The following is a 21966-nucleotide window of genomic DNA, read 5'->3' as shown; positions in this document are numbered from 1 at the left end:
GGTTCTCTTACTCTGACCTGACTTAGGAACAGGCAGGTTATTGAGCGGTAGAGGGAGAAGGAGAAGGAGAAAGGGGGGGAGAAGAATAGGGGGAGGGTAAGAGAGAGCTGGAGGGAGCGAGAGAAGGAGAATGGGGGGAGAAGAGAAAGTTGGAGGGAGGGAGGTAGAAAGAGAGTGAGTGAGACCTGCATTACTTAACTTGAGTTAGTTCCATGAACTGATGCATAGGCTTTGGCTCAGCAGTCTAACACAGCATTGTGATGTGCAGGAAGAGAACTGGATTTGAACCCAGTCGGTCATATAGGGTGGGTCTCAAAACGTATCCTATTCCCTAAGGGCCCTCATCAAAAGTAGTGGACTATATAGGGAATAGGGTGTCATTTGGGAAAGGCACGTGAAGATGTATGAATAAAACAGCAGAGAGAGTTGGTCCTGTCCAGCTACAGAAGGTGTGGAGTAGGAGCAGGTGGTCATGGTAACGTCCTGTGGTGTGAACAGTGGGCCTGGCCCAGGGCTCACAGACCCTTCCTCCTTCAGTTTCATGATGTAAGACTGGCCCACGTCATAACGTAGAGCTGCACAACCTAGAGAGGGTTGACATCATGCCATTGAGCTGCACAACCTAGAGAGGGTTGACATCATGCCATAGAGCTGCACAATCTAGAGAGGTTCACGTTCTGGTGTGCGTCCCAAATTGCTCACTATTCCCTATATAGAATAGGGTGGCATCTTGGACCCACCCAACGTTGTGGTGTGTCTGTAGGTGAGGTGAGCTAGGTCTCTCAGTCTGGCCTCTTGTGGGGAGCTGGCTGCTTCAGGGAGCCACATTCATTACATCTAGGAGTTCTTCCCTAAACACTAAACTCTCAGCGACAGGCCGTTGTGTAATTGTCCTGCTGTCTGTCTGTGCGGCAGGAGCTACGTCAACTCCACTCTCTCTCAAGGAGCCACTCTCACGCTAGTATTGGGGCTGCATAGTACTGGGGCTGGGGTATGGTACTGGGGTTAGGGTACAGTACTATGGTTAGGGTATGGTACTGGGGTTAGGGTACAGTACTATGGTTAGGGTATGGTACTGGGGTTAGGGTACCGTACTATGGTTAGGGTATGGTACTGGGGTTAGGGTATAGTACTATGGTTAGGGTATGGTATTGGGGTTGGGGTGTAGTACTGGGGCTGGGGTATAGGGCCGGAGCTGGAGAATTGGGCTGGGGCTGGCCTATAGTCCTGGGGCTGTGGTATAGTGCTGGGGCTGACGAATATAGTACTGGGGCTGGGGTATAGGGCTGGGGCTGGCCTATAGTCCTGGGGCTGGGGTATATGGCTGGGGCTGGGGTATAGGGCTGGCCCATAGTCCTGAGGCTGGGGCTGGGGTATAGTCCTGGGGTATAGGGCTGGGGCTGGGGTATAGTGCTGGGGCTGGCCTATAGTCCTGGGGCTGGGGTATAGTCCTGGGGCTGGGGTATAGTGCTGGGGCTGGGGTATAGTACTGGGGCTGGGGTATAGTCCTGGGGCTGGCATATAGTCCTGGGGCTGGGGTATAAGGGCTGGGGTATAGTGCTGGGGCTGGCCTATAGTCCTGGGGCTGGGGTATAGTCCTGGGGCTGGGGTATAGTGCTGGGGCTGGGGTATAGTACTGGGGCTGGGGTATAGTCCTGGGGCTGGCATATAGTCCTGGGGCTGGGGTATAAGGGCTGGGGTATAGTGCTGGGGCTGGGGTATAGGGCTGGGGCTGCGGTTGGGTTATAGGGCTGGGGTTGGGGGGCTATAGTACTGGGGCTGGGGTATAGGGCTGGGGCTGGCATATAGGGCTGGGGCTGGGGTATAGGGCTGGGGCTGGGGCTGGGGTATAGGGCTATAGTACTGGGGCTGGGGTTGTACTGGGGCTGGGGTGTAGGGCTGGGGCTGGCGTATAGTTCTGGGGCTGGGGTTGGGGTGTAGGGCTGGGGTATAGGGCTGGGACTGGGACTGGGGTATAGTTCTGGGGCTGGGGTATAGGGCTGTGGTTGGCGTATCGTACTGGGGCTGGGGTTGGGGTGTAGGGCTGGGGTATAGTGCTGGGGATGGGGTATAGTACTGGGGCTGGGGTTGGGGTGTAGGGCTGGGGTATAGTGCTGGGGATGGCGTATAGTACTCGGGCTGGGGTAGAGGGCTGGGGCTGTGGTTGGGGTATAGTACTGGGGCTGGCATTTATAGTACTTGGGCTGGTGTATAGTACAGGGGCTTGGGTTGGTGTATAGGGCTGGAGTTGGGGTATAGTACTGGGGCTGGAGTATAGTGCCGGGGCTGGTGTATAGTACAGGGGCTGGAGTATTGTGCTGGGGCTGGGGTATTGGGCTGGCCTATAGTACTGGGGCTGGAGTATAGTGCTGGGGCTGGGGTATTGGGCTGGCCTATAGTACTGGGGCTGGTGTATAGTACAGGGGCTGGAGTATAGTGCTGGGGCTGGAATATTGCTGGCCTATAGTACTGGGGCTGGGGTATAGGGCTGGGGCTGGGTTATAGTGCTGGGGCTGGCATATAGGGCAGAAGCTGGGGTATAGTACTGGTGCTGGTGTATAGTACTGGGCCTGGGGTATAGGGCTGGGGCTGGCGTATAGGGCTGGAGCTGGGGTATAGCACTGGGGCTGGGGTATAGCGCTGTGGTATAGTGCTGGAGCTGGGGTATAGCTGGGGCTGGGGTATAGTCCTGGGGCTGGGGTATAGTGCTGGGGCTGGGGTATAGGGCTGGGCTGGGGTTGGGTTATAGGGCTGGGGTTGGGGTATAGTACTGGGACTGGGGTATGGTACTGGGGCTGGGGTATAGGGCCGGAGCTGGAGTATAGGGCTGGGGCTGGCCTATAGTCCTGTGGCTGGGGTATAGGGCTGGGGCTGGTGAATATAGTACTGGGGCTGGGGTTGGGGTGTAGGGCTGGGGTATAGTGCTGGGGATGGGGTATAGTACTGGGGCTGGGGTTGGGGTGTAGGGCTGGGGTATAGTGCTGGGGATGGCGTATAGTACTCGGGCTGGGGTAGAGGGCTGGGGCTGTGGTTGGGGTATAGTACTGGGGCTGGCATTTATAGTACTTGGGCTGGTGTATAGTACAGGGGCTTGGGTTGGTGTATAGGGCTGGAGTTGGGGTATAGTACTGGGGCTGGAGTATAGTGCCGGGGCTGGTGTATAGTACAGGGGCTGGAGTATAGTGCTGGGGCTGGGGTATTGGGCTGGCCTATAGTACTGGGGCTGGAGTATAGTGCTGGGGCTGGGGTATTGGGCTGGCCTATAGTACTGGGGCTGGTGTATAGTACAGGGGCTGGAGTATAGTGCTGGCCTATAGTACTGGGGCTGGTGTATAGTACAGGGGCTGGAGTATAGTGCTGGGGCTGGAATATTGCTGGCCTATAGTACTGGGGCTGGGGTATAGGGCTGGGGCTGGGTTATAGTGCTGGGGCTGGCATATAGGGCAGAAGCTGGGGTATAGTACTGGTGCTGGTGTATAGTACTGGGCCTGGGGTATAGGGCTGGGGCTGGCGTATAGGGCTGGAGTTGGGGTATAGTACTGGGGCTGAAGTATAGTGCCGGGGCTGGTGTATAGTACAGGGGCTGGAGTATAGTGCTGGGGCTGGGGTATTGGGCTGGCCTATAGTACTGGGGCTGGAGTATAGTGCTGGGGCTGGGGTATTGGGCTGGCCTATAGTACTGGGGCTGGTGTATAGTACAGGGGCTGGAGTATAGTGCTGGGGCTGGAATATTGCTGGCCTATAGTACTGGGGCTGGGGTATAGGGCTGGGGCTGGGTTATAGTGCTGGGGCTGGCATATAGGGCAGAAGCTGGGGTATAGTACTGGTGCTGGTGTATAGTACTGGGCCTGGGGTATAGGGCTGGGGCTGGCGTATAGGGCTGGAGCTGGGGTATAGCACTGGGGCTGGGGTATAGCGCTGTGGTATAGTGCTGGAGCTGGGGTATAGCGCTGGGGCTGGGGTATAGTCCTGGGGCTGGGGTATAGTGCTGGGGCTGGGGTATAGGGCTGGGGCTGGGGTTGGGTTATAGGGCTGGGGTTGGGGTATAGTACTGGGGCTGGGGTATGGTACTGGGGCTGGGGTATAGGGCCGGAGCTGGAGTATAGGGCTGGGGCTGGCCTATAGTCCTGTGGCTGGGGTATAGGGCTGGGGCTGGCGAATATAGTACTGGGGCTGGGGTTGGGGTGTAGGGCTGGGGCTGGCATATAGTTCTGGGGCTGGGGTTGGTGTGTAGGGCTGGGGTATAGGGCTGGGAGTGGGGTATGGTTCTGGGGCTGGGGTTGAGGGTATAGGGCTGTGGTTGGCGTATAGTACTGGGGCTGGGGTATAGTACTGGGGCTGGGGTATAGTACTGGGGATGGGGTATAGTACTGGGGCTGGTGTGTATGGGGCTGGGGTAGTACTGGGGCTGGGGTATAGTACTGGGGCTGGAGCTGGTGTATAGTACGCTGGGGCTGGGGTATAGTACTGGGGCTGGCGTATAGCGCTGGGGTTGGGGGCTGGCGTATAGCGCTATACAACTAGGGATAAGATATTCGGTTGCAGGGTGGGTATCGGGCTGGGGCTGGGGTATAGTACTGGGGCTGGCATATAGCGCTGGGGCTGGGGTTGGGTATACAACTAGGGATAAGATATTCGGTTGCAGGGTGGGTATCAGCTGGGGCTGGGGCTGGGGAGTGGGCTGTGCCACCTATAAAGTCAGAACTCCAAGTCAACCTCAGCTCCACCTCAACAGCTACATTAGACATGTATCATTATTACTGTTCTGTGTATATCTCTCCCCTCTTACGTTTAGCAGAGGAAACCACACTTCTGTCCACTAGAGAGCAGTGTAACCTCAGTCAAAGACAGTCAAACCTGGAGGCTTCTGGTTATAATGTTTGAATCAGAGAGGGTCAAAACTAGAAAATGAGACAGATATGAAGATATAAAATCTATAGACAGACAGACAGACAGACTATGTGTGAGACTGGTCTTAGACTGTCTGTCTGTAGACATCCTGTTTGGTATACAGTCCATGCACATGAGCCTGGCTGTCACGCTGTTGACTTGTCAAAACCTTCTCACCTGACCTCTTTATTGTGAGGGGTGATGTGTGGGTTACTAGTGTCATGAAGAAGAGTGGATCCAGGGATTAAACCCTGGTTTCCAGGGAAGAGGCATATCTGTATATAACTGGACCCTGGAGCATTACCATGAGACCACAGGCTCTGTACCAAAGAGGACTTTTTATAACAAGATGTGTCTGCTGCTGTAAATTAGTTTAATAATGATTGGTGAATGGTTTGGAAGTCTGGAAGTAGTGAGACCCTCAGCTAGAGTTCCAGAGTCTTTTTCAATCAATTCAGGTGTGACATGACAGCACAAACATCATGGCAGCACAATATTTTATTATTTAGTTCCTGTGAATCATTCTTGTTTCTGTTTTTACTTTCATTTTAAACGTTATGATTTCTATTATTGTGTTTTTTGTCATCATCATCATCATCACTGATATCTTGATCATATGTCTTAAAGCTATTACAATATACAGTAATTATGTTCATCATCATCATCACTAATATCTTGATCATATTACAATATACAGTAATAATAATCATCATCATCATTGTTTATGTCTATGTATGTATTTATTTGCGTTGTTTTGTGTGTGTTCTCCATGTCTTTGTGTTGTTTTGTGTGTGTTCTCCATGTTTTTGTGTTGTGTATGCACTGAGCACTGAGCTGTCCACACTTATGTTTTTAGGGTCAAAGAAGAACAAAAGCCTCAGCCGGCACAGTAAGTAACACATTACCCAGAGTGCTCTAGGCTTTGACACTTCTTCCTGTTGGTCAATGTGGCTTCCTGTCTTAGCGGGTCCCACCCCTTCTCCCTTGGTATTGGCTCGCTCTGGTGTGTCATTTGCATTCTGATTCGCTTGTAAGGGAGCTTCACCTTTAGGCTCCTTACTTCCTCATCCATGTGTGAACTGGATGCTTCTATTCAGCTACCTTCCGTCCTGCATTGTGTCCAAATCTACCTCTAAACACAGCAACTATCTGATCTATATGAAAACATTATACTACTACTCCACTACCACCTTCCTAACTATCTGATCTATATGAAAACCTTATACTACTACTCCACTACCACCTTCCTAACTATCTGATCAATATGAAAACATTATACTACTACTCCACTACCACCTTCCTAACTATCGGCTGACCATTCGATGCAATTCCCATTTCCATTGGCTGTAGCTTCTTTCCTGCTTTTATACTTCCTCTCCTCCTCTTTCTCTGTGGTTGTGGATGTGGTTGACTGTCCCTCTTTCTTGGTCTGCTGTGATCACAATGAATGTCCCTGCTAGGCTTCCGTACAGTACCGCCACTCTGACTTTGTGTAAGCCTTACTGGGTGTGTGTGCTTTAATGGGGGATTCCCTTGTCTCAGCCAGCCCAGACAATGTGTTGATTCTTCATCTTTCTGTGGTGTGGTGTACAGTCACGTTGTTTGCTTACTTATTTGAACAGGTGGTTTAGTCCCTTTAGTGGGATCACTGAGCTGGTAAATAACGTTCTGCAACCGCAGCAAATGTCCCAAAATGAGAAGGAGCCTGAGCCTGAGCCTGAACCTGAGACGTAAGTAAGATGTGCACTGTCTGCCCCTGAACCAGACAGTTACTGTAGTAGGCCTAAACATACAGTATGGCTGACTAGTGTGGTCTGTACAGTATGTTTGACCTCTGACCTGTCAGATACGACCAAGAGTATAGGCGGCGCGTGAGTCTCAAGTTTGGGGAAGCTCATTTTTACCATAAAAATGATCCTTTATAATAAATAATTCCATGCATCATCGCTTTTTCAGACTTATGTAAGATAGTCTACTATTCATAATGTGATGAGTACATTGGATAGCCAATAATATAACTCAATCACTGTTTGGGAAATATGTGGCCTTTTATAAACACTTTTCATCCAATTCTACTACACTTTATTTAACCTTTATTTAACCAGGCAAGTCAATAAGAACAAATTCTTATTTACAAGGACGGCCTGGCAAGAGGTAAGAGGCAAAAGGCCTCCTGGGCTATTACAAAAAAACGTTGTAAGCCAAAACGGACAACACAGACAGAAGACACTGGCAATAGCACAAATTCAACAGCAAACAAACAGTGGATGTGTGTGTGTGTGTGTGTGTGTGTGTGTGTGTGTGTGTGTGTGTGTGTGTGTGTGTGTGTGTGTGTGTGTGTGTGCGCGTGTGCGTACGTGCGTGATGTGTGTAAGACAACGCAAAAATTGAGATGTGAGCTTGTATGTGTTTTTATTTCAAGCTAGAAGAGAGGATAGATAAAATGGCAGTTTTCCTAAAATGACCTTATAAATTAGAATGTACCAGTGTTAGATCCTGCATGTTGCTATTGACGTTCACCCGACAGATGACAATGGAGAGTTAGATAGACATCTCTGATTGGTGACAAAACTAAGGGCTGCATGATACACAGTCAAGAGCCTTCAGTGTAGAGCTTGAGGCTTGCACATAAATAGCTGAATCTTTTTATTACTACAAAACTCTACTGACTGACAAACAGGCAAATAACAACGACGTTGTCTGCAACTATCTAATAGGCCTACGAAAAGAGGAGACAGAAATACAATATGGAAGAGGAAAAGATTGTCCAAAAACTGACCCAAAACTGACCCAACTGGCCCAATGATAAAGACAGTGAATATGCGCACTCACCGTGTATACGGCCGATGCTCCGCTAAAATGTTCGCTCAAATAAATGTATAATTTTGATAACAGACATATTAGTCTTGTCATGGTCTTCTCCTTACAGCAATTGCCATTTTCCCGCGATTGTATTTTGAAATATTGCCTCTCTTTCACTGACATTCGCAACTCAACGATCATTTATTCGGTATTTCCCGTGCACGCTGCCCAAATTGAGGATCCTTCCAACAGGCAATGCGATGTAAAACAATCAACAAGTAATTTTTTAAAAATACGCTTTTTGGTGTTGTAATGATTGTATGAATTTCTGTATATACAGGATTAGCCTAATCATGCTAAATCATTTTGGAAATTTAATTACATTTACTTTAGGAGAAACCCTATGGATACGCTGCCAACGGCCGAGAGTCAAGTTTGCTTTCAAAGGATACTTTTGGGCAGATGAAGCAACACATACTTTTGCTTCTGGAAAATGACAATATGCTTTAGGATGATTTTACTATGGTGAAGAACACAAGAATTTGGATCTATAAAATGCATGATGCATTTTTGGATTAAGTGACAGCCATTTACATTTAAAACTGTAATAGATGATATCGATATTGCATTGTGGCTGAATAAATGCATCTGACGTGCACTGTGACTGTGCTACATCACAGAAACATGACATCAGATGTGACATCAATGTTATGTCACCCAGTCAGACATCCACAAGGAACACAACTTTAAACATTTAGAAGGCTTGTCTTGATAAAATAACCTTCTGAGTTCATACTTAAGACCAACAGGCAGACACGTATTGAGTTTCTGGTCTTGGCTGGGTCCTGGTAGGGATACTATGTTGACTCTGTCATACAGTATACAGTAGGGGCCAGGGCAGGGCTTATGTTTCAGAGGTAAGAAGGGTCGGATAGACAGCCAGAGCTGGTACAATGAACAGCATATGATTACACGTCAGCTGTGCCATGCACGTTTGACCAGGTTTGACCGAGGGGGAGACGGATGGGGAATGGGAGCCATCCACCAGCTGCCTAAACTTCTCAATACCCCTCTCTCCTCCCCGTCTCCTCTATTTCTCTCCTCCCGCTCTCCTCTATTTCTCTCCTCCCCCTCTCCTCTATTTCTCTCCTCCCCTCCTCTATTTCTCTCCTCCCCCTCTCCTCTATTTCTCTCCTCCCCCTCTCCTCTATTTCTCTCCTCCCCCTCTCCTCTATTTCTCTCCTCCCCCTCTCTCCTCTTTTCTCTCCTCCCCCTCTCCTCTATTTCTCTCCTCCCCCTCTCCTCTATTTCTCTCCTCCCCCTCTCCTCTATTTCTCTCCTCCCCCTCTCCTCTATTTCTCTCTCCCCCTCTCCTCTATTTCTCTCCTCCCCCTCTCCTCTATTTCTCTCCTCCCCCTCTCCTCTATTTCTCTCCTCTATTTCTCTCCTCCCCCTCTCCTCTATTTCTCTCCTCCCCCTCTCCTCTATTTCTCTCCTCTATTTCTCTCCTCCCGCTCTCCTCTATTTCTCTCCTCCCCCTCTCCTCTATTTCTCTCCTCCCCCTCCTCTATTTCTCTCCTCCCCCTCTCCTCTATTTCTCTCCTCCCCCTCTACTCTATTTCTCTCCTCCCCCTCTACTCTCTCTCCTCCCCCTCTCCTCTATTTCTCTCCTCCCCCTCTCCTCTATTTCTCTCCTCCCCCTCTCCTCTATTTCTCTCCTCCCCCCCTCCTCTATTTCTCTCCTCCCCCTCTCCTCTATTTCTCTCCTCCCCCTCTACTCTATTTCTCTCCTCCCCCTCTACTCTATTTCTCTCCTCCCCTCTACTCTATCTCTCCTCCCCCTCTCCTCTATTTCTCTCCTCCCCTCTCCTCTATTTCTCTCCTCTATTTTTCTCCTCCCACCTCTCCTCTATTTCTCTCCTCCCCCTCTCCTCTATTTCTCTCCTCTATTTCTCTCCTCCCCCTCTCCTCTATTTCTCTCCTCCCCTCTCCTCTATTTCTCTCCTCCCCCTCTCCTCTATTTCTCTCCTCCCCCTCTCCTCTATTTCTCTCCTCCCCCTCTCCTCTATTTCTCTCCTCCCCCTCTCCTCTATTTCTCTCCTCCCCCTCTCCCCTATTTCTCTCCTCCCCCTCTCCTCTATTTCTCTCCTCCTCCCTCTCACTCTATTCCTCTCCCTCTTTTCCCTGGCCATCTCTCCTCCCTACCCCTCCTTTCCCTCTCTCCCTCCTTCTCCCTACCCCTTTCCCTCTCTCCCTCCTTCTCCTCTCCCTAACCCTCTTCCTGGTTTAGGGAGAGTTGCGTCTTGAATCTAGGAGCCTCTATATGCCCACTAAACCAGGGGTTCTCAAACTTTTTGGGGCCACTAACCCCTTTTGCGATAACAAATTCATCAGGGACCCCCTCATAACTCGAGTGAGATAAAAATAGCAAGGAGTTTTACTCTGACTTCAGTAGTGCATGGCCGGACAATCCACGTCTCAGACTGTGGGAAGAAACATCTTAAAGACCCACCTCTTGGCATCGAAGACATAAAAGTTGCAGTTTTCAAGCTAATTTCCTGCAGTTTTAGACATTTTGTAATGGAACAGAGAGATGTTTTGTTGTTACAGTGTCGAAGCCAATATCCTGCCATTCTACACATTTTGCCATGAGGCAGAGAGGAAACGTAGCAGTTTTCAAGCTTAAAGCTGGAGTCCTTAACTGAAACAATAACAAAGCGGTCATTCCGCCTCTGTTTTGGTAAAACGCTGAGAGATAGGCCTGGAGAAATGGAACCACTCTCAAATTCAGAGATATAGCTATGGATTCAAGGACTGACCATCCATGATATCAAAATGATAGTTGTATCAATGTTCTGAGGCTTTACAGTGTTAGTTACATTTACATTGTTTACAAACATTGGAGTGAAACAAGCAACATGGGGTTCTGATGGGCTAAGACAGTTGAACTAAACTCATGAGGCATTTATAAGTTATATTCTTCAAGACTAATCGAGTATATCATGGTATTCCATACCAATGGATGTAGCAACTAAAGATTCTAGTTTTAAAGTAGTGTACAGTGCATTTAGGTAAAAACTTGTTTTTGCGGAATACAAGAACATAATACAAATAGTATGAAGTTGAAAACATTTTAATTGGTGAGGCACTGTGGATACCAAAATCCATGTGAGCCTCCCAAGCCCATGTGACCCAGGGTTAAGAACACAAGTTGTAGATGAATTATGTTACTGTTACGGTTCTCTTTTGGTGAAGCAGAGTCGGACCAAAATGCAGCGTGTAGATTGCGATCCATGTTTAATGAACGAACATAAAACACAAATCAATAACAAACACTACAAAACAAAGAACTTAACGAAAACCGAAACAGCCTTTACTTGTGTAAACTAACACTGAGACAGGAACAACGACACATAGGACAATCACCCACGACAAACTCAAAGAATATGGCTGCCTAAATATGGTTCCCAATCAGAGACAACGATAAACACCTGCCTCTGATTGAGAACCCCACTAGCTACAATCCCAATACATACACACCAAAACCCCAAGACAAAACACACCACAATACAAAAACCCCATGCCACACCCTGGCCTGACCCAATACATGAAGAAAAACACAAAATACTCAAAGGGCGTGACAGAACAATGCGGAGGGGGAGGGTCCGGGTGGGCGTCTGTCCATGGTGGCGGCTGCGGCGCGGGACGTGGAACCCACTCAGTCAATGTCTTAGTCCCCTCTCCTCGTGTCCCTGGATAGTCCACCCTCGCCGCCGACCATGGCCTAGTAGTCCTCACCCAGAAACCCAATGGACTGAGAAGCAGATTGGGACTGAAGGACAGCTCGGGACTGAGGCAGCTCGGGACTGAGGGGAAGCTCGGGAGTGAGAGAAAGCTCGGGAGTGAGAGAAAGCTCGGGAGTGAGAGAAAGCTCAGGCAGGTAGGTAGATCTACCAGATCCTGGCTGGCTGGTGGTTTCAGCAGATCCTGGCCGACTGGCGGATCCTGGCCGACTGGCGGATCCTGGCCGACTGGCAGATCTGGAAGAGTCTGGCTGACTGGCAGATCTGGAAGAGTCTGGCTGACTGGCGGATCTGGAAGAGTCTGGCTGACTGGCGGATCTGGAAGAGTCTGGCAGATCTGGAAGAGTCTGGCAGATCTGGAAGAGTCTGGCTGACTGGCAGATCTGGAAGAGTCTGGCTGACTAGCAGATCTGAAAGAGTCTGGCTGACTGGCAGATCTGGAAGAGTCTGGCTGACTGGCGGATCTGGAAGAGTCTGGCTGACTGGCGGATCTGGAAGAGTCTGGCTGACTGGCGGATCTGGAAGAGTCTGGCTGACTGGCGGATCTGGAAGAGTCTGGCTGACTGGCGGATCTGGAAGAGTCTGGCCGACTGGCGGATCCTGGCAGACTGAAAGAGCTGGCTGCTCCATGCTGACTGGTGGCTCTGGCTGCTCCATGTAGGCTGACAGCTCTGGCGGCTTCTTACAGACTGGCAGCTCTGGCGGCTCCGTGCAGACTGGCAGCTCCTTGCAGACTGGCAGCTCCGTGCAGACTGGCAACTCCGTGCAGACTGGCAACTCCGTGCAGACTGGCAACTCCGTGCAGACTGGCAACTCTGTGCAGACTGGCAGCTCCTTGCAGACTGGCAGCTCCTTGCAGACTGACAGCTCTGGCTGCTCCATGCAGACTGACAGCTCTGGCTGCTCCATGCAGACTGGCAGCTCTGGCTGCTCCATGCAGACTGGCAGCTCTGGCTGCTCCATGCAGACTGGCAGCTCTGGCTGCTCCATGCAGACTGGCAGCTCTGGCTGCTCCATGCAGACTGGCAGCTCTGGCTGCTCTATGCAGGCTGGCAGCTCTGGCTGCTCCATGTCGGCTGGCAGCTCTGGCTGCTCCATGCAGGCTGGCAGCTCTGGCTGGCTGAACAGGCATGCAGGCTGGCAGCTCTGGCTGCACTGAACAGGCGGGAGACTCCAGCAGCGCTGTAGAGGAGAAAGGCTCCGGCAGCGCTGAACAGACGGGAGACTCCGGCAGCGCAGGAGAGGAGAAAGGCTCCGGCAGCGCTGGAGAGGCGAGGCGCACTGTAGGCCTGATGCGTGGTGCTGGTACTGGTGGTACTGAACCGAGAACACGCACAGGAAGCCTGGTGCGGGGAGCTGCTACCGGAGGGCTGGAGTGTGGAGGTGGCACAGGATGGGCTAGACCGTGAAGGCGTACTGGAGATCTTGAGAGCAGTGCTGGCACAGGACGTGCAAGGCTAGGGATGTGCACAGGAGGCCTGGTGCGTGAGGCTGGCACCAACTTCACCAGCCGACTAACACGCACCTCAGGACGAGTATGGAGCACTAAACCCAGGTGCCATCAAATCCGACACGTTCCGTCGGGCGAAATCCATGCAAAAAGCACCAACACAGCAACTCCCTCATTTCTCTCTACTCCAATTTCCCCATTAACTCCTTCACAGTCTCTGTTTCGCTCACCTCCAACACCGGCTCTGGTTCTGGTCTCCTCCTTGGCTCCTCACGATAAACAGGGAGAGTTGGCTCAGGTCTGACTCCTGACTCTGCCACACTCTCCCTGAGCCCCCCCCCAAGAAATTTTTGGGGCTGACTCTCAGGCTTCCTTCCGAGTCGCCGTGCTGCCTCCTCATACCGGCGCCTCTCCGCTTTCGCCACCTCCAGTTCTTCTTTGGGGCAGCGATATTCTCCAGGCTGAGCCCAGGGTCCTTCTCCGTTTAGGATTTCCTCCCATGTCCAGAAATCCTTATAGCGCATCTCCTCTTTGGGTTGCTCCTGCCTGTTGACACGCTGCTTGGTCCGTTGGTGGTGGGTGATTCTGTTACGGTTTTCTAGGTGTGAAGGAGAGTCGGACCAAAATGCAGCGTGTAGATTGCGATCCATGTTTCATGAACGAACGTAAAACACAAATCAATAACAAACACTACAAAACAAAGAACTTAACGAAAAAAGAAACAGCCTATACTTGTGTAAACTAACACTGAGACAGGAACAACGACACATAGGACAATCACCCACGACAAACTCAAAGAATATGGCTGCCTAAATATGGTTCCCAATCAGAGACAACGATAAACACCTGCCTCTGATTGAGAACCACTCCAGACAGCCATAGACTTTGCTAGATAACCCCACTAGCTACAATCCCAATACATACACACCAAAACCCCAAGACAAAACACACCACAATACAAAAACCCCATGCCACACCCTGGCCTGACCCAATACATGAAGAAAAACACAAAATACTTAGACCAGGGCGTGACAGTTACATTGTATTTTATTGTATTGTATTACACCTTCTAAACTTATTCCACAGATCCCTTGGCCCAAATGTAATCTGTGGTTAGAACTATTCTTTTTTGTGTGTGTCTGGCCGCAGACCTCCTGCAGTACTGCGGACCCCAGTTTGAGAACCCAGGCTCTAAACAGCAGACACTGCTACCCAATATCCACATACCATTAACAAGTCTTCTATCTGTAGACTTGTTCTGGTGTCTGTGTGTGTGTGTGTCTGTCTGTGTCTGTGTCTGTGTGTGTATGTGTGTGTCTGTGTGTGTGTCTGTATGTGTCTGGTCTGTGTGTGTGTCTGTGTCTGTGTGTGTATGTGTGTGTATGTGTGTGTGTCTGTATGTGTCTGGTCTGTGTCTGTGTGTCTGTCTGTCTGTCTGTGTGAGTGTCTGTGTGTGTGTGTGTCTGTATGTGTCTGGTCTGTGTCTGTGGGTGTGTCTGTTAAACAACACCACACCACCCAGTGTTCATCCAGGGTCCCGTCTCTATCTAGTGTTCAGCAGGGTGGGTACAGCAGCGTGGCAGTGTGACACAGAGAGGTGCCATCCAGGGTCCCGTCTCTATCTAGTGTTCAGCAGGGTGGGTACAGCAGCGTGGCAGTGTGACACAGAGAGGTGCCATCCAGGGTCCCATCTCTATCTAGTGTTCAGCAGGGTGGGTACAGCAGCGTGGCAGTGTGACACAGAGAGGTGCCATCCAGGGTCCCGTCTCTATCTAGTGTTCAGCAGGGTGGGTACAGCAGCGTGGCAGTGTGACACAGAGAGGTGCCATCCAGGGTCCCGTCTCTATCTAGTGTTCAGCAGGGTGATCGTCATCAGACAAGGCCCAGCCACATCTCGCCAATTACATTTGGGATCTAAATAAAAGGCCTGTTTGTGGGAAAGAAGAAGCAGCATGTTTACCACCTACGCAACACCAAGCCATGCATTTTATTTGATTTATTTCACCTTTATTTAACCAGGTAAGCAAGTTGAGAACAAGTTCTCATTTACAATTGTGACCTGGCCAAGATAAAGCAAAGCAGTTCGACACATACAACGACACAGAGTTACACATGGAGTAAAACAAACATACAGTCAATAATACAGTAGAAACAAGTCTATATACGATGTGAGCAAATGAGGTGAGATAAGGGAGGTAAAGGCAAAAAAAAGGCCATGGTGGCAAAGTAAATACAATATAGCAAGTAAAGCACTGGAATGGTAGATTTGCAGTGGAAGAATGTGCAAAGTAGAAATAAAAAATAATGGGGTGCAAAGGAGCAAAATAAATAAATAAAATAAATACAGTACATGCATACGGACAGTAAAATGATAGCTCTGGTAAATAATTCACGTGACTAATGAATGTTGCAGGGGAAAATGTGGAGACGAAACCAATTCTAATCGCCATAACATGAAGTCAGCCAGGGTTTTAGTTTCCAAGGAAACACCCGATTGACATGTGTCGTCCAAAATGCATGCTGGTCTATCTGTGTGATGTAGCGTTTCAGGGTCCTCTGGTCCTCAGGTCTGATTGGACCTGTCATGTGTGGATGTATTGGGAGAGTATAGGACAAGATGACACTGAATGTACATCTAGTGTTTTGAGCAGGCGGTGCAGATTAAAAGAGAACGTTGAGCTAAAAGCTTCCTTCCAAATGGCCCCCTTTTCCTTATTTGGCACCCTTTTCCCACAGGGCACTGGTCAAAAGTAGTGCACTGTGTAGGGAATAGGGAGCTATTTGGGACGCATACAAAGACTTTGCCCATCTGGTTCGTAGAAACAATGTCTGAAGACTTGAAGGGTCGACGTTGTTTCAGTGATCCACATGGAGGCCTACTCAATAGTCTGATTCCTCTGCACTGTCTAAAGGCACTGTTAGCCCAATGGTTGGATGGATGCTGTAGTGTAGGCTACCCAGTCATGATGTTGTTGCTGTGAAAAACAGATGTGATGTGTTCTTTCCACTGTAGTGTGGGCATTGACATTTGGAGGGCTGTATTAGCTTACGTCTCGGGCCCAACCCTGAAATAGAAACACAGGTACAAATGATTCATTAAACTCCGGGAACCTGAGTAAGTGGAATTACGTTAGGCTCTTAAACGTACAATGAAAACTCTATACCTTCCTACCTGGCCCGCCTTGTTTCAGTAAAGATGGGTGCAACTCTATGTGAATGGAGATCTATAGTAACAGTACAACAATATGTAATGCAGAACATACTCTGAAACATTTCTAACTCTGACAGTTGTATGTAACAAACTGTAGGTTATTTGGTTGACAAAACCTTTTGGTTACACTTTCTATAAGTATATATAATCAAGGCCATTATAAAGCATGTTCCTCAAAGAAAGTGTTCCCTACATTTCTCTTAGAAAGGAATCAGAGCTACATACGCTGCTTTGCTGTCTACTAACACTAATGGACTTCACACAACATCCTGCAGTTAGCTACAGCACAAAGACATCTGAAATGACTTCCTATCCCCTGAAGTGCATTGTTATACTCTGGCAAAAGTAGTGCACTTTAACGGGAGTAGGGACTAGGGAGACATTTAGGACAAAGTTTCTGTTATGAACTGATCTTTTCCTAACTGTACTCCTCTCTTGCTTCCTTCCTTGCAGGAAGCTGCACCAGCAGTTTGAGAGCTACAAGGACCAGGTGAAGAAGATGGGGGACGATACGACCCAGCAGATGGGGACGACAGGAGAACCCCAGAAGAACCCCAACGACTCTCCTACCTGCGGGATTTGCCACAAAACCAAATTCGCTGACGGCTGCGGCCACCTCTGTTCATATTGCCAAACGAAATTCTGTGCTCGGTGTGGAGGACGAGTGTCTCTGCGGTCAAATAAGGTGAGGAGGTTGAGTCTAGCTACCTCTGTTTGCCTGTGTCTATGAACGCACACACACACACATACAGACTTGCATGCATACCTGACAAAAATGTTTTGTAATGATTGTCCTCTTATAAGATTACACACACACACACACATAGGCACACACACACATAGGCACACACACACACACACACACACACACACACACACACACACACACACACACACACACACACACACACACACACACACACACACACACACACACACACACACATAGGCACACACACACACACACACACACACACACACACACACACACACACACACACACACACATAGGCACACACACACACACACATAGGCACACACACACACACACATAGGCACACACACACACACACACACACACACACACACACACACACACACACACACACACACACACACACACACACACACACACACACATAGGCACACACACACACACACACACACACACACACACACACACACACACACACACATAGGCACACACACACACACACACACACACACACACACACACACACACACACACACACACACACACACACACACACATAGGCACACACACACACACACACACACACACACACACACACACACACACACACACACACACACACACACACACACACACACACACACACACACACACACACACACACACACACACACACACACCACATAGGCACACACACACACACACACATAGGCACACACACACACACACACCCATAGGCACACACACACACACACACACACACACACATAGGCACACACACACACACACACACACACACACACACAGGCACACACACACACACATATGCACACACACACACACACACATAGGCACACACACACACACACACACACACACACACACACACACACACACACATAGGCACACACACACACACACACACACACACACACATAGGCACACACACACACACACACGCACACATACATGGAAATGTTTTTGTAGTGATTGTCCTCTTGTAAGATTACAGTGAGAAGGTGGAAGTCACTTGTCAATATAACACGTATTCTACAATCACATGCAGGCCAGTCCAGTCCAGCTGTCGTGAGAGAGGGTTTTTTGGCTGCTTCTCTCTCTCTTGGCTCCCAAAAATTGCCTGACTAGTCCATCCATTTCTGTCTCAAATCAAATCCTCCACTGGGTTATGAAACATTAGTGTGAAATCAGAAACAGGGACTCAAGCCAGATACAGACAGTGGTGCAGCTCACAACACATCCTACTGACGATCTATACCATATACCAACTCCTACCAATGTTTCTCCCATTCATACTCTCTGCATTACTTTGGTAGACTCTGACTGTAAATGTGGTGAGGGATGATTCTAGATGCAGTGATTTCTTCAGGTCTTGTTTTCAGTTTGGCGTCAGGTAGCCTAGCGGTTAAAAGCGTTGGGCCAGTAGCCAAAGGATTGCTGGTTTGAATCCCAGAGTCGATGTGCCCTTGAGCAAAGCACTTAACCCTAGTTGCTCTGGATAAGAGGTTCTTATAAATATGTCAAATGTAAATCTCTTTCTTTACCAGTGGGGGGAGCTTCTCCCCTGGCGTCTCACGACAGCCCTAAATCTCATGTCTGCTGTGTATTACCTTGCTGCTCCACTGTCTAACTAACTAACCTTGTTGTGAAATCCTCCTACAGAGTAAGCCTTTACATATTATTATGTGACTGAGTGTTTATGCTTGGTGCCGTCCAATACCCTCACTGTCGGAATGCGATGTGTCAAAGTGTACTAATGTCACTCACAATCTTTCTCCCCGTACCTTTCTTCCTCTTTCTCTTTCTCTGTCCCTGTCTTCCACTCCCTCTATCTCTGTCTGCTGCATTCCTGCTCTCGCCGAATTGCAACAGGAGGACAAAGTGGTTAGCAAATCCTTTTCCAACCTTTTTCGCATCTCGACTAAGAAATGTCTGAATAGAAGCATCGCTCCTTCGCCCCCATAAGATGCTTCGCTGACTGTAATATACACATACAGTACCCTGAATACATTATTTTTGACCAATCACATCTGTGAGTCAATCATATCATGTTGAAGGCCAGACCAAAACGGAACATACAGTTGAAGTCGGATGTTTACATACCACAAGTATGTATGTAACAAACTATAATTTTGGCAAGTCGGTTATGACATCTACTGTGTGCATGACACAAATCATTTTTCCAACAATTGTTTACAGACATATTATTTCACTTATAATTCACTGTATCACAATTCCAGTGGGTCAGAAGTTTGCATGCACTAAGTTGACTGTGCCTTTAAACAGCTTGGAAAATTCCAGAAAATGATGTCATGGCTTTAGAAGCTTCTGATAGGCTATTTTACATAATTTGTCAATTGGAGGTGTACCTGTGGATGCATTTCAAGGCCTACCTTCAAACTCAGTGCCTCTTTGCTTGACATCATGGGAAAATCAAAAGAAATCAGCCAAGACCTCAGAAGAAAAATTGTAGACCTCCACAAGTCTGGTTCATCCTTGGGAGCAATTTCCAAACGCCTGAAGGTACCACGTTCATCTGTACAAACAATAGTACGCAAGTATAAACACCATGGGACCACGATGCCTTCATACCGCTCAAGAAGGAGACGTGTTCTGTCTTCTACAGATGAACATACTTTGGTGCGAAAAGTGCAAATCAATCCCAGAACAACAGCAAAGGACCTTGTGAAGATGCTGGAGGAAACGGGTACAGAATTATCTATATCCACTGTAAAATGAGTCCTACAGTGGGGGAAAAAGTATTTAGTCAGCCACCAATTGTGCAAGTTCTCCCACTTAAAAATTTGAGAGGGGTCTGTAATTTTCATCATAGGTACACTTCAACTATGACAGACAAAATGAGAAAAAAAAATCCAGAAAATCTCATTGTAGGATTTTTAATGAATTTATTTGCAAATTATGGTGGAAAATAAGTATTTGGTCACCTACAAACAAGCAAGATTTCTGGCTCTCACAGACCTGTAACTTCTTCTTTAAGAGGCTCCTCTGTCCTCCACTCGTTACCTGTATTAATGGCACCTGTTTGAACTTGTTATCAGTATAAAAGACACCTGTCCACAACCTCCAACAGTCACACTCCAAACTCCACTATGGCCAAGACCAAAGAGCTGTCAAAGGACACCAGAAACAAAATTGTAGACCTGCACCAGGCTGGGAAGACTGAATCTGCAATAGGTACGCAGCTTGGTTTGAAGAAATCAACTGTGGGAGCAATTATTTGGAAATGGAAGACATACAAGACCACTGATAATCTCCCTCGATCTGGGGCTCCACGCAAGATCTCACCCCGTGGGGTCAAAATGATCACAAGAACGGTGAGCAAAAATCCCAGAACCACACGGGGGACCTAGTGAATGACCTGCAGAGAGCTGGGACCAAAGTAACAAAGCCTACCATCAGTAACACACTACGCCGCCAGGGACTCAAATCCTGCAGTGCCAGATGTGTCCCCCTGCTTAAGCCAATACATGTCCAGGCCCATCTGAAGTTTGCTAGAGAGCATTTGGATGATCCAGAAGAAGATTGGGAGAATGTCATATGGTCAGATGAAACCAAAATAGAACTTTTGGTAAAAACTCAACTCGTCGTGTTTGGAGGACAAAGAATGCTGAGTTGCATCCAAAGAACACCATACCTACTGTGAAGCATGGGGGTGGAAACATCATGCTTTGGGGCTGTTTTTCTGCAAAGGGACCAGGACGACTGATCCGTGTAAAGGAAAGAATGAATGGGGCCATGTATCGTGAGATTGTGAGTGAAAACCTCCTTCCATCAGCAAGGGCATTGAAGATGAAACGTGGCTGGGTCTTTCAGCATGACAATGATCCCAAACACACCGCCCGGGCAAAGAAGGAGTGGCTTCGTAAGAAGCATTTCAAGGTCCCGGAGTGGCCTAGCCAGACTCCAGATCTCAACCCCATAGAAAATCTTTGGAGGGAGTTGAAAGTCCGTGTTGTCCAGCAACAGCCCCAAAACATCACTGCTCTAGAGGAGATCTGCATGGAGGAATGGGCCAAAATACCAGCAACAGTGTGTGAAAACCTTGTGAAGACTTACAGAAAAATGTTTGACCTCTGTCATTGCCAACAAAGGGTATGTAACAAAGTATTGAGATAGACTTTTGTTGTTGACCAAATACTTATTTTCCACCATAATTTGCAAATAAATCCATAAAAAATCCTACAATGTGATTTTCTGGATTTTCTTTTCTGATTTTGTCTGTCATAGTTGAAGTGTACCTATGATGAAAATTACAGGCCTCTCTCATCTTTTTAAGTGGGAGAACTTGCACAATTGGTGGCTGACTAAATACTTTTTTGCCCCACTGTATATCGACATAACCTGAAAGGCCACTCAGCAAGGAAGAAGCCACTGGTCCAAAACCGCCATAAAAAGCCAGACTACGGTTTGCAACTGCACATGGGGACAAAGATGGTACTTTTTGGAGAAATGTCCTCTGGACTGATGAAACAAAAATTGAACTGTTTGGCCATAATTGTCACGCCCTGGTCTAAGTATTTTGTGTTTTTCTTCATGTATTGGGTCAGGCCAGGGTGTGGCATGGGGTTTTTGTATTGTGGTGTGTTTTGTCTTGGGGTTTTGGTGTGTATGTATTGGGATTGTAGCTAGTGGGGTTATCTAGCAAAGTCTATGGCTGTCTGGAGTGGTTCTCAATCAGAGGCAGGTGTTTATCGTTGTCTCTGATTGGGAACCATATTTAGGCAGCCATATTCTTTGAGTTTGTCGTGGGTGATTGTCCTTAGTGTCGTTGTTCCTATCTCTTTATTTATTTACACAAGTATAGGCTGTTTTGGTTTTCGTTACGTTCTTTGTTTTGTAGTGTTTTGTGTTTATTCGTGTTTCACGTTGTTCATTAAACATGGATCGCAATCTACACGCTGCATTTTGGTCCGACTATCCTTCACACCTAGAAAACCGTAACAATAATGACCATTGATATGTTTGGAGGAAAAAGGAGGAAGCTTGCCAGCCGAAGAACACCATCCCAAACGTGAAGCACGGGGGTGGCAGCATCATGTTGTGGGGGTGCTTTGCT

The 21966-nt window shown here is 48.2% G+C and overlaps 1 protein-coding gene across 2 annotated transcripts in view; it reads left to right on the top strand.

Moving 5' to 3' along the window:
* rims2a (regulating synaptic membrane exocytosis 2a) overlaps positions 1-21966 on the top strand; it is a 215292-nt gene that overhangs the window by 30577 nt on the left and 162749 nt on the right. The window contains exons 3-6 of one of the 2 annotated variants that reach the window (XM_042310264.1): positions 5747-5779; positions 6513-6620; positions 16610-16841; positions 18762-18773. In XM_042310264.1, the coding sequence (XP_042166198.1) occupies positions 5747-5779; positions 6513-6620; positions 16610-16841; positions 18762-18773 (385 nt within the window). The remainder of the gene's footprint in view (positions 1-5746; positions 5780-6512; positions 6621-16609; positions 16842-18761; positions 18774-21966) is intronic. The other variant, XM_042310266.1, reaches the window with a different exon arrangement.

The sequence above is a fragment of the Oncorhynchus tshawytscha genome, linkage group LG03 (assembly GCF_018296145.1).
Source record: "Oncorhynchus tshawytscha isolate Ot180627B linkage group LG03, Otsh_v2.0, whole genome shotgun sequence".
Classification (NCBI taxonomy): Eukaryota; Metazoa; Chordata; class Actinopteri; order Salmoniformes; family Salmonidae; genus Oncorhynchus; species Oncorhynchus tshawytscha.
The sequence above is the reverse complement of the archived record's forward strand: the minus strand, read 5'-3'. Positions and strand labels throughout refer to the sequence as shown.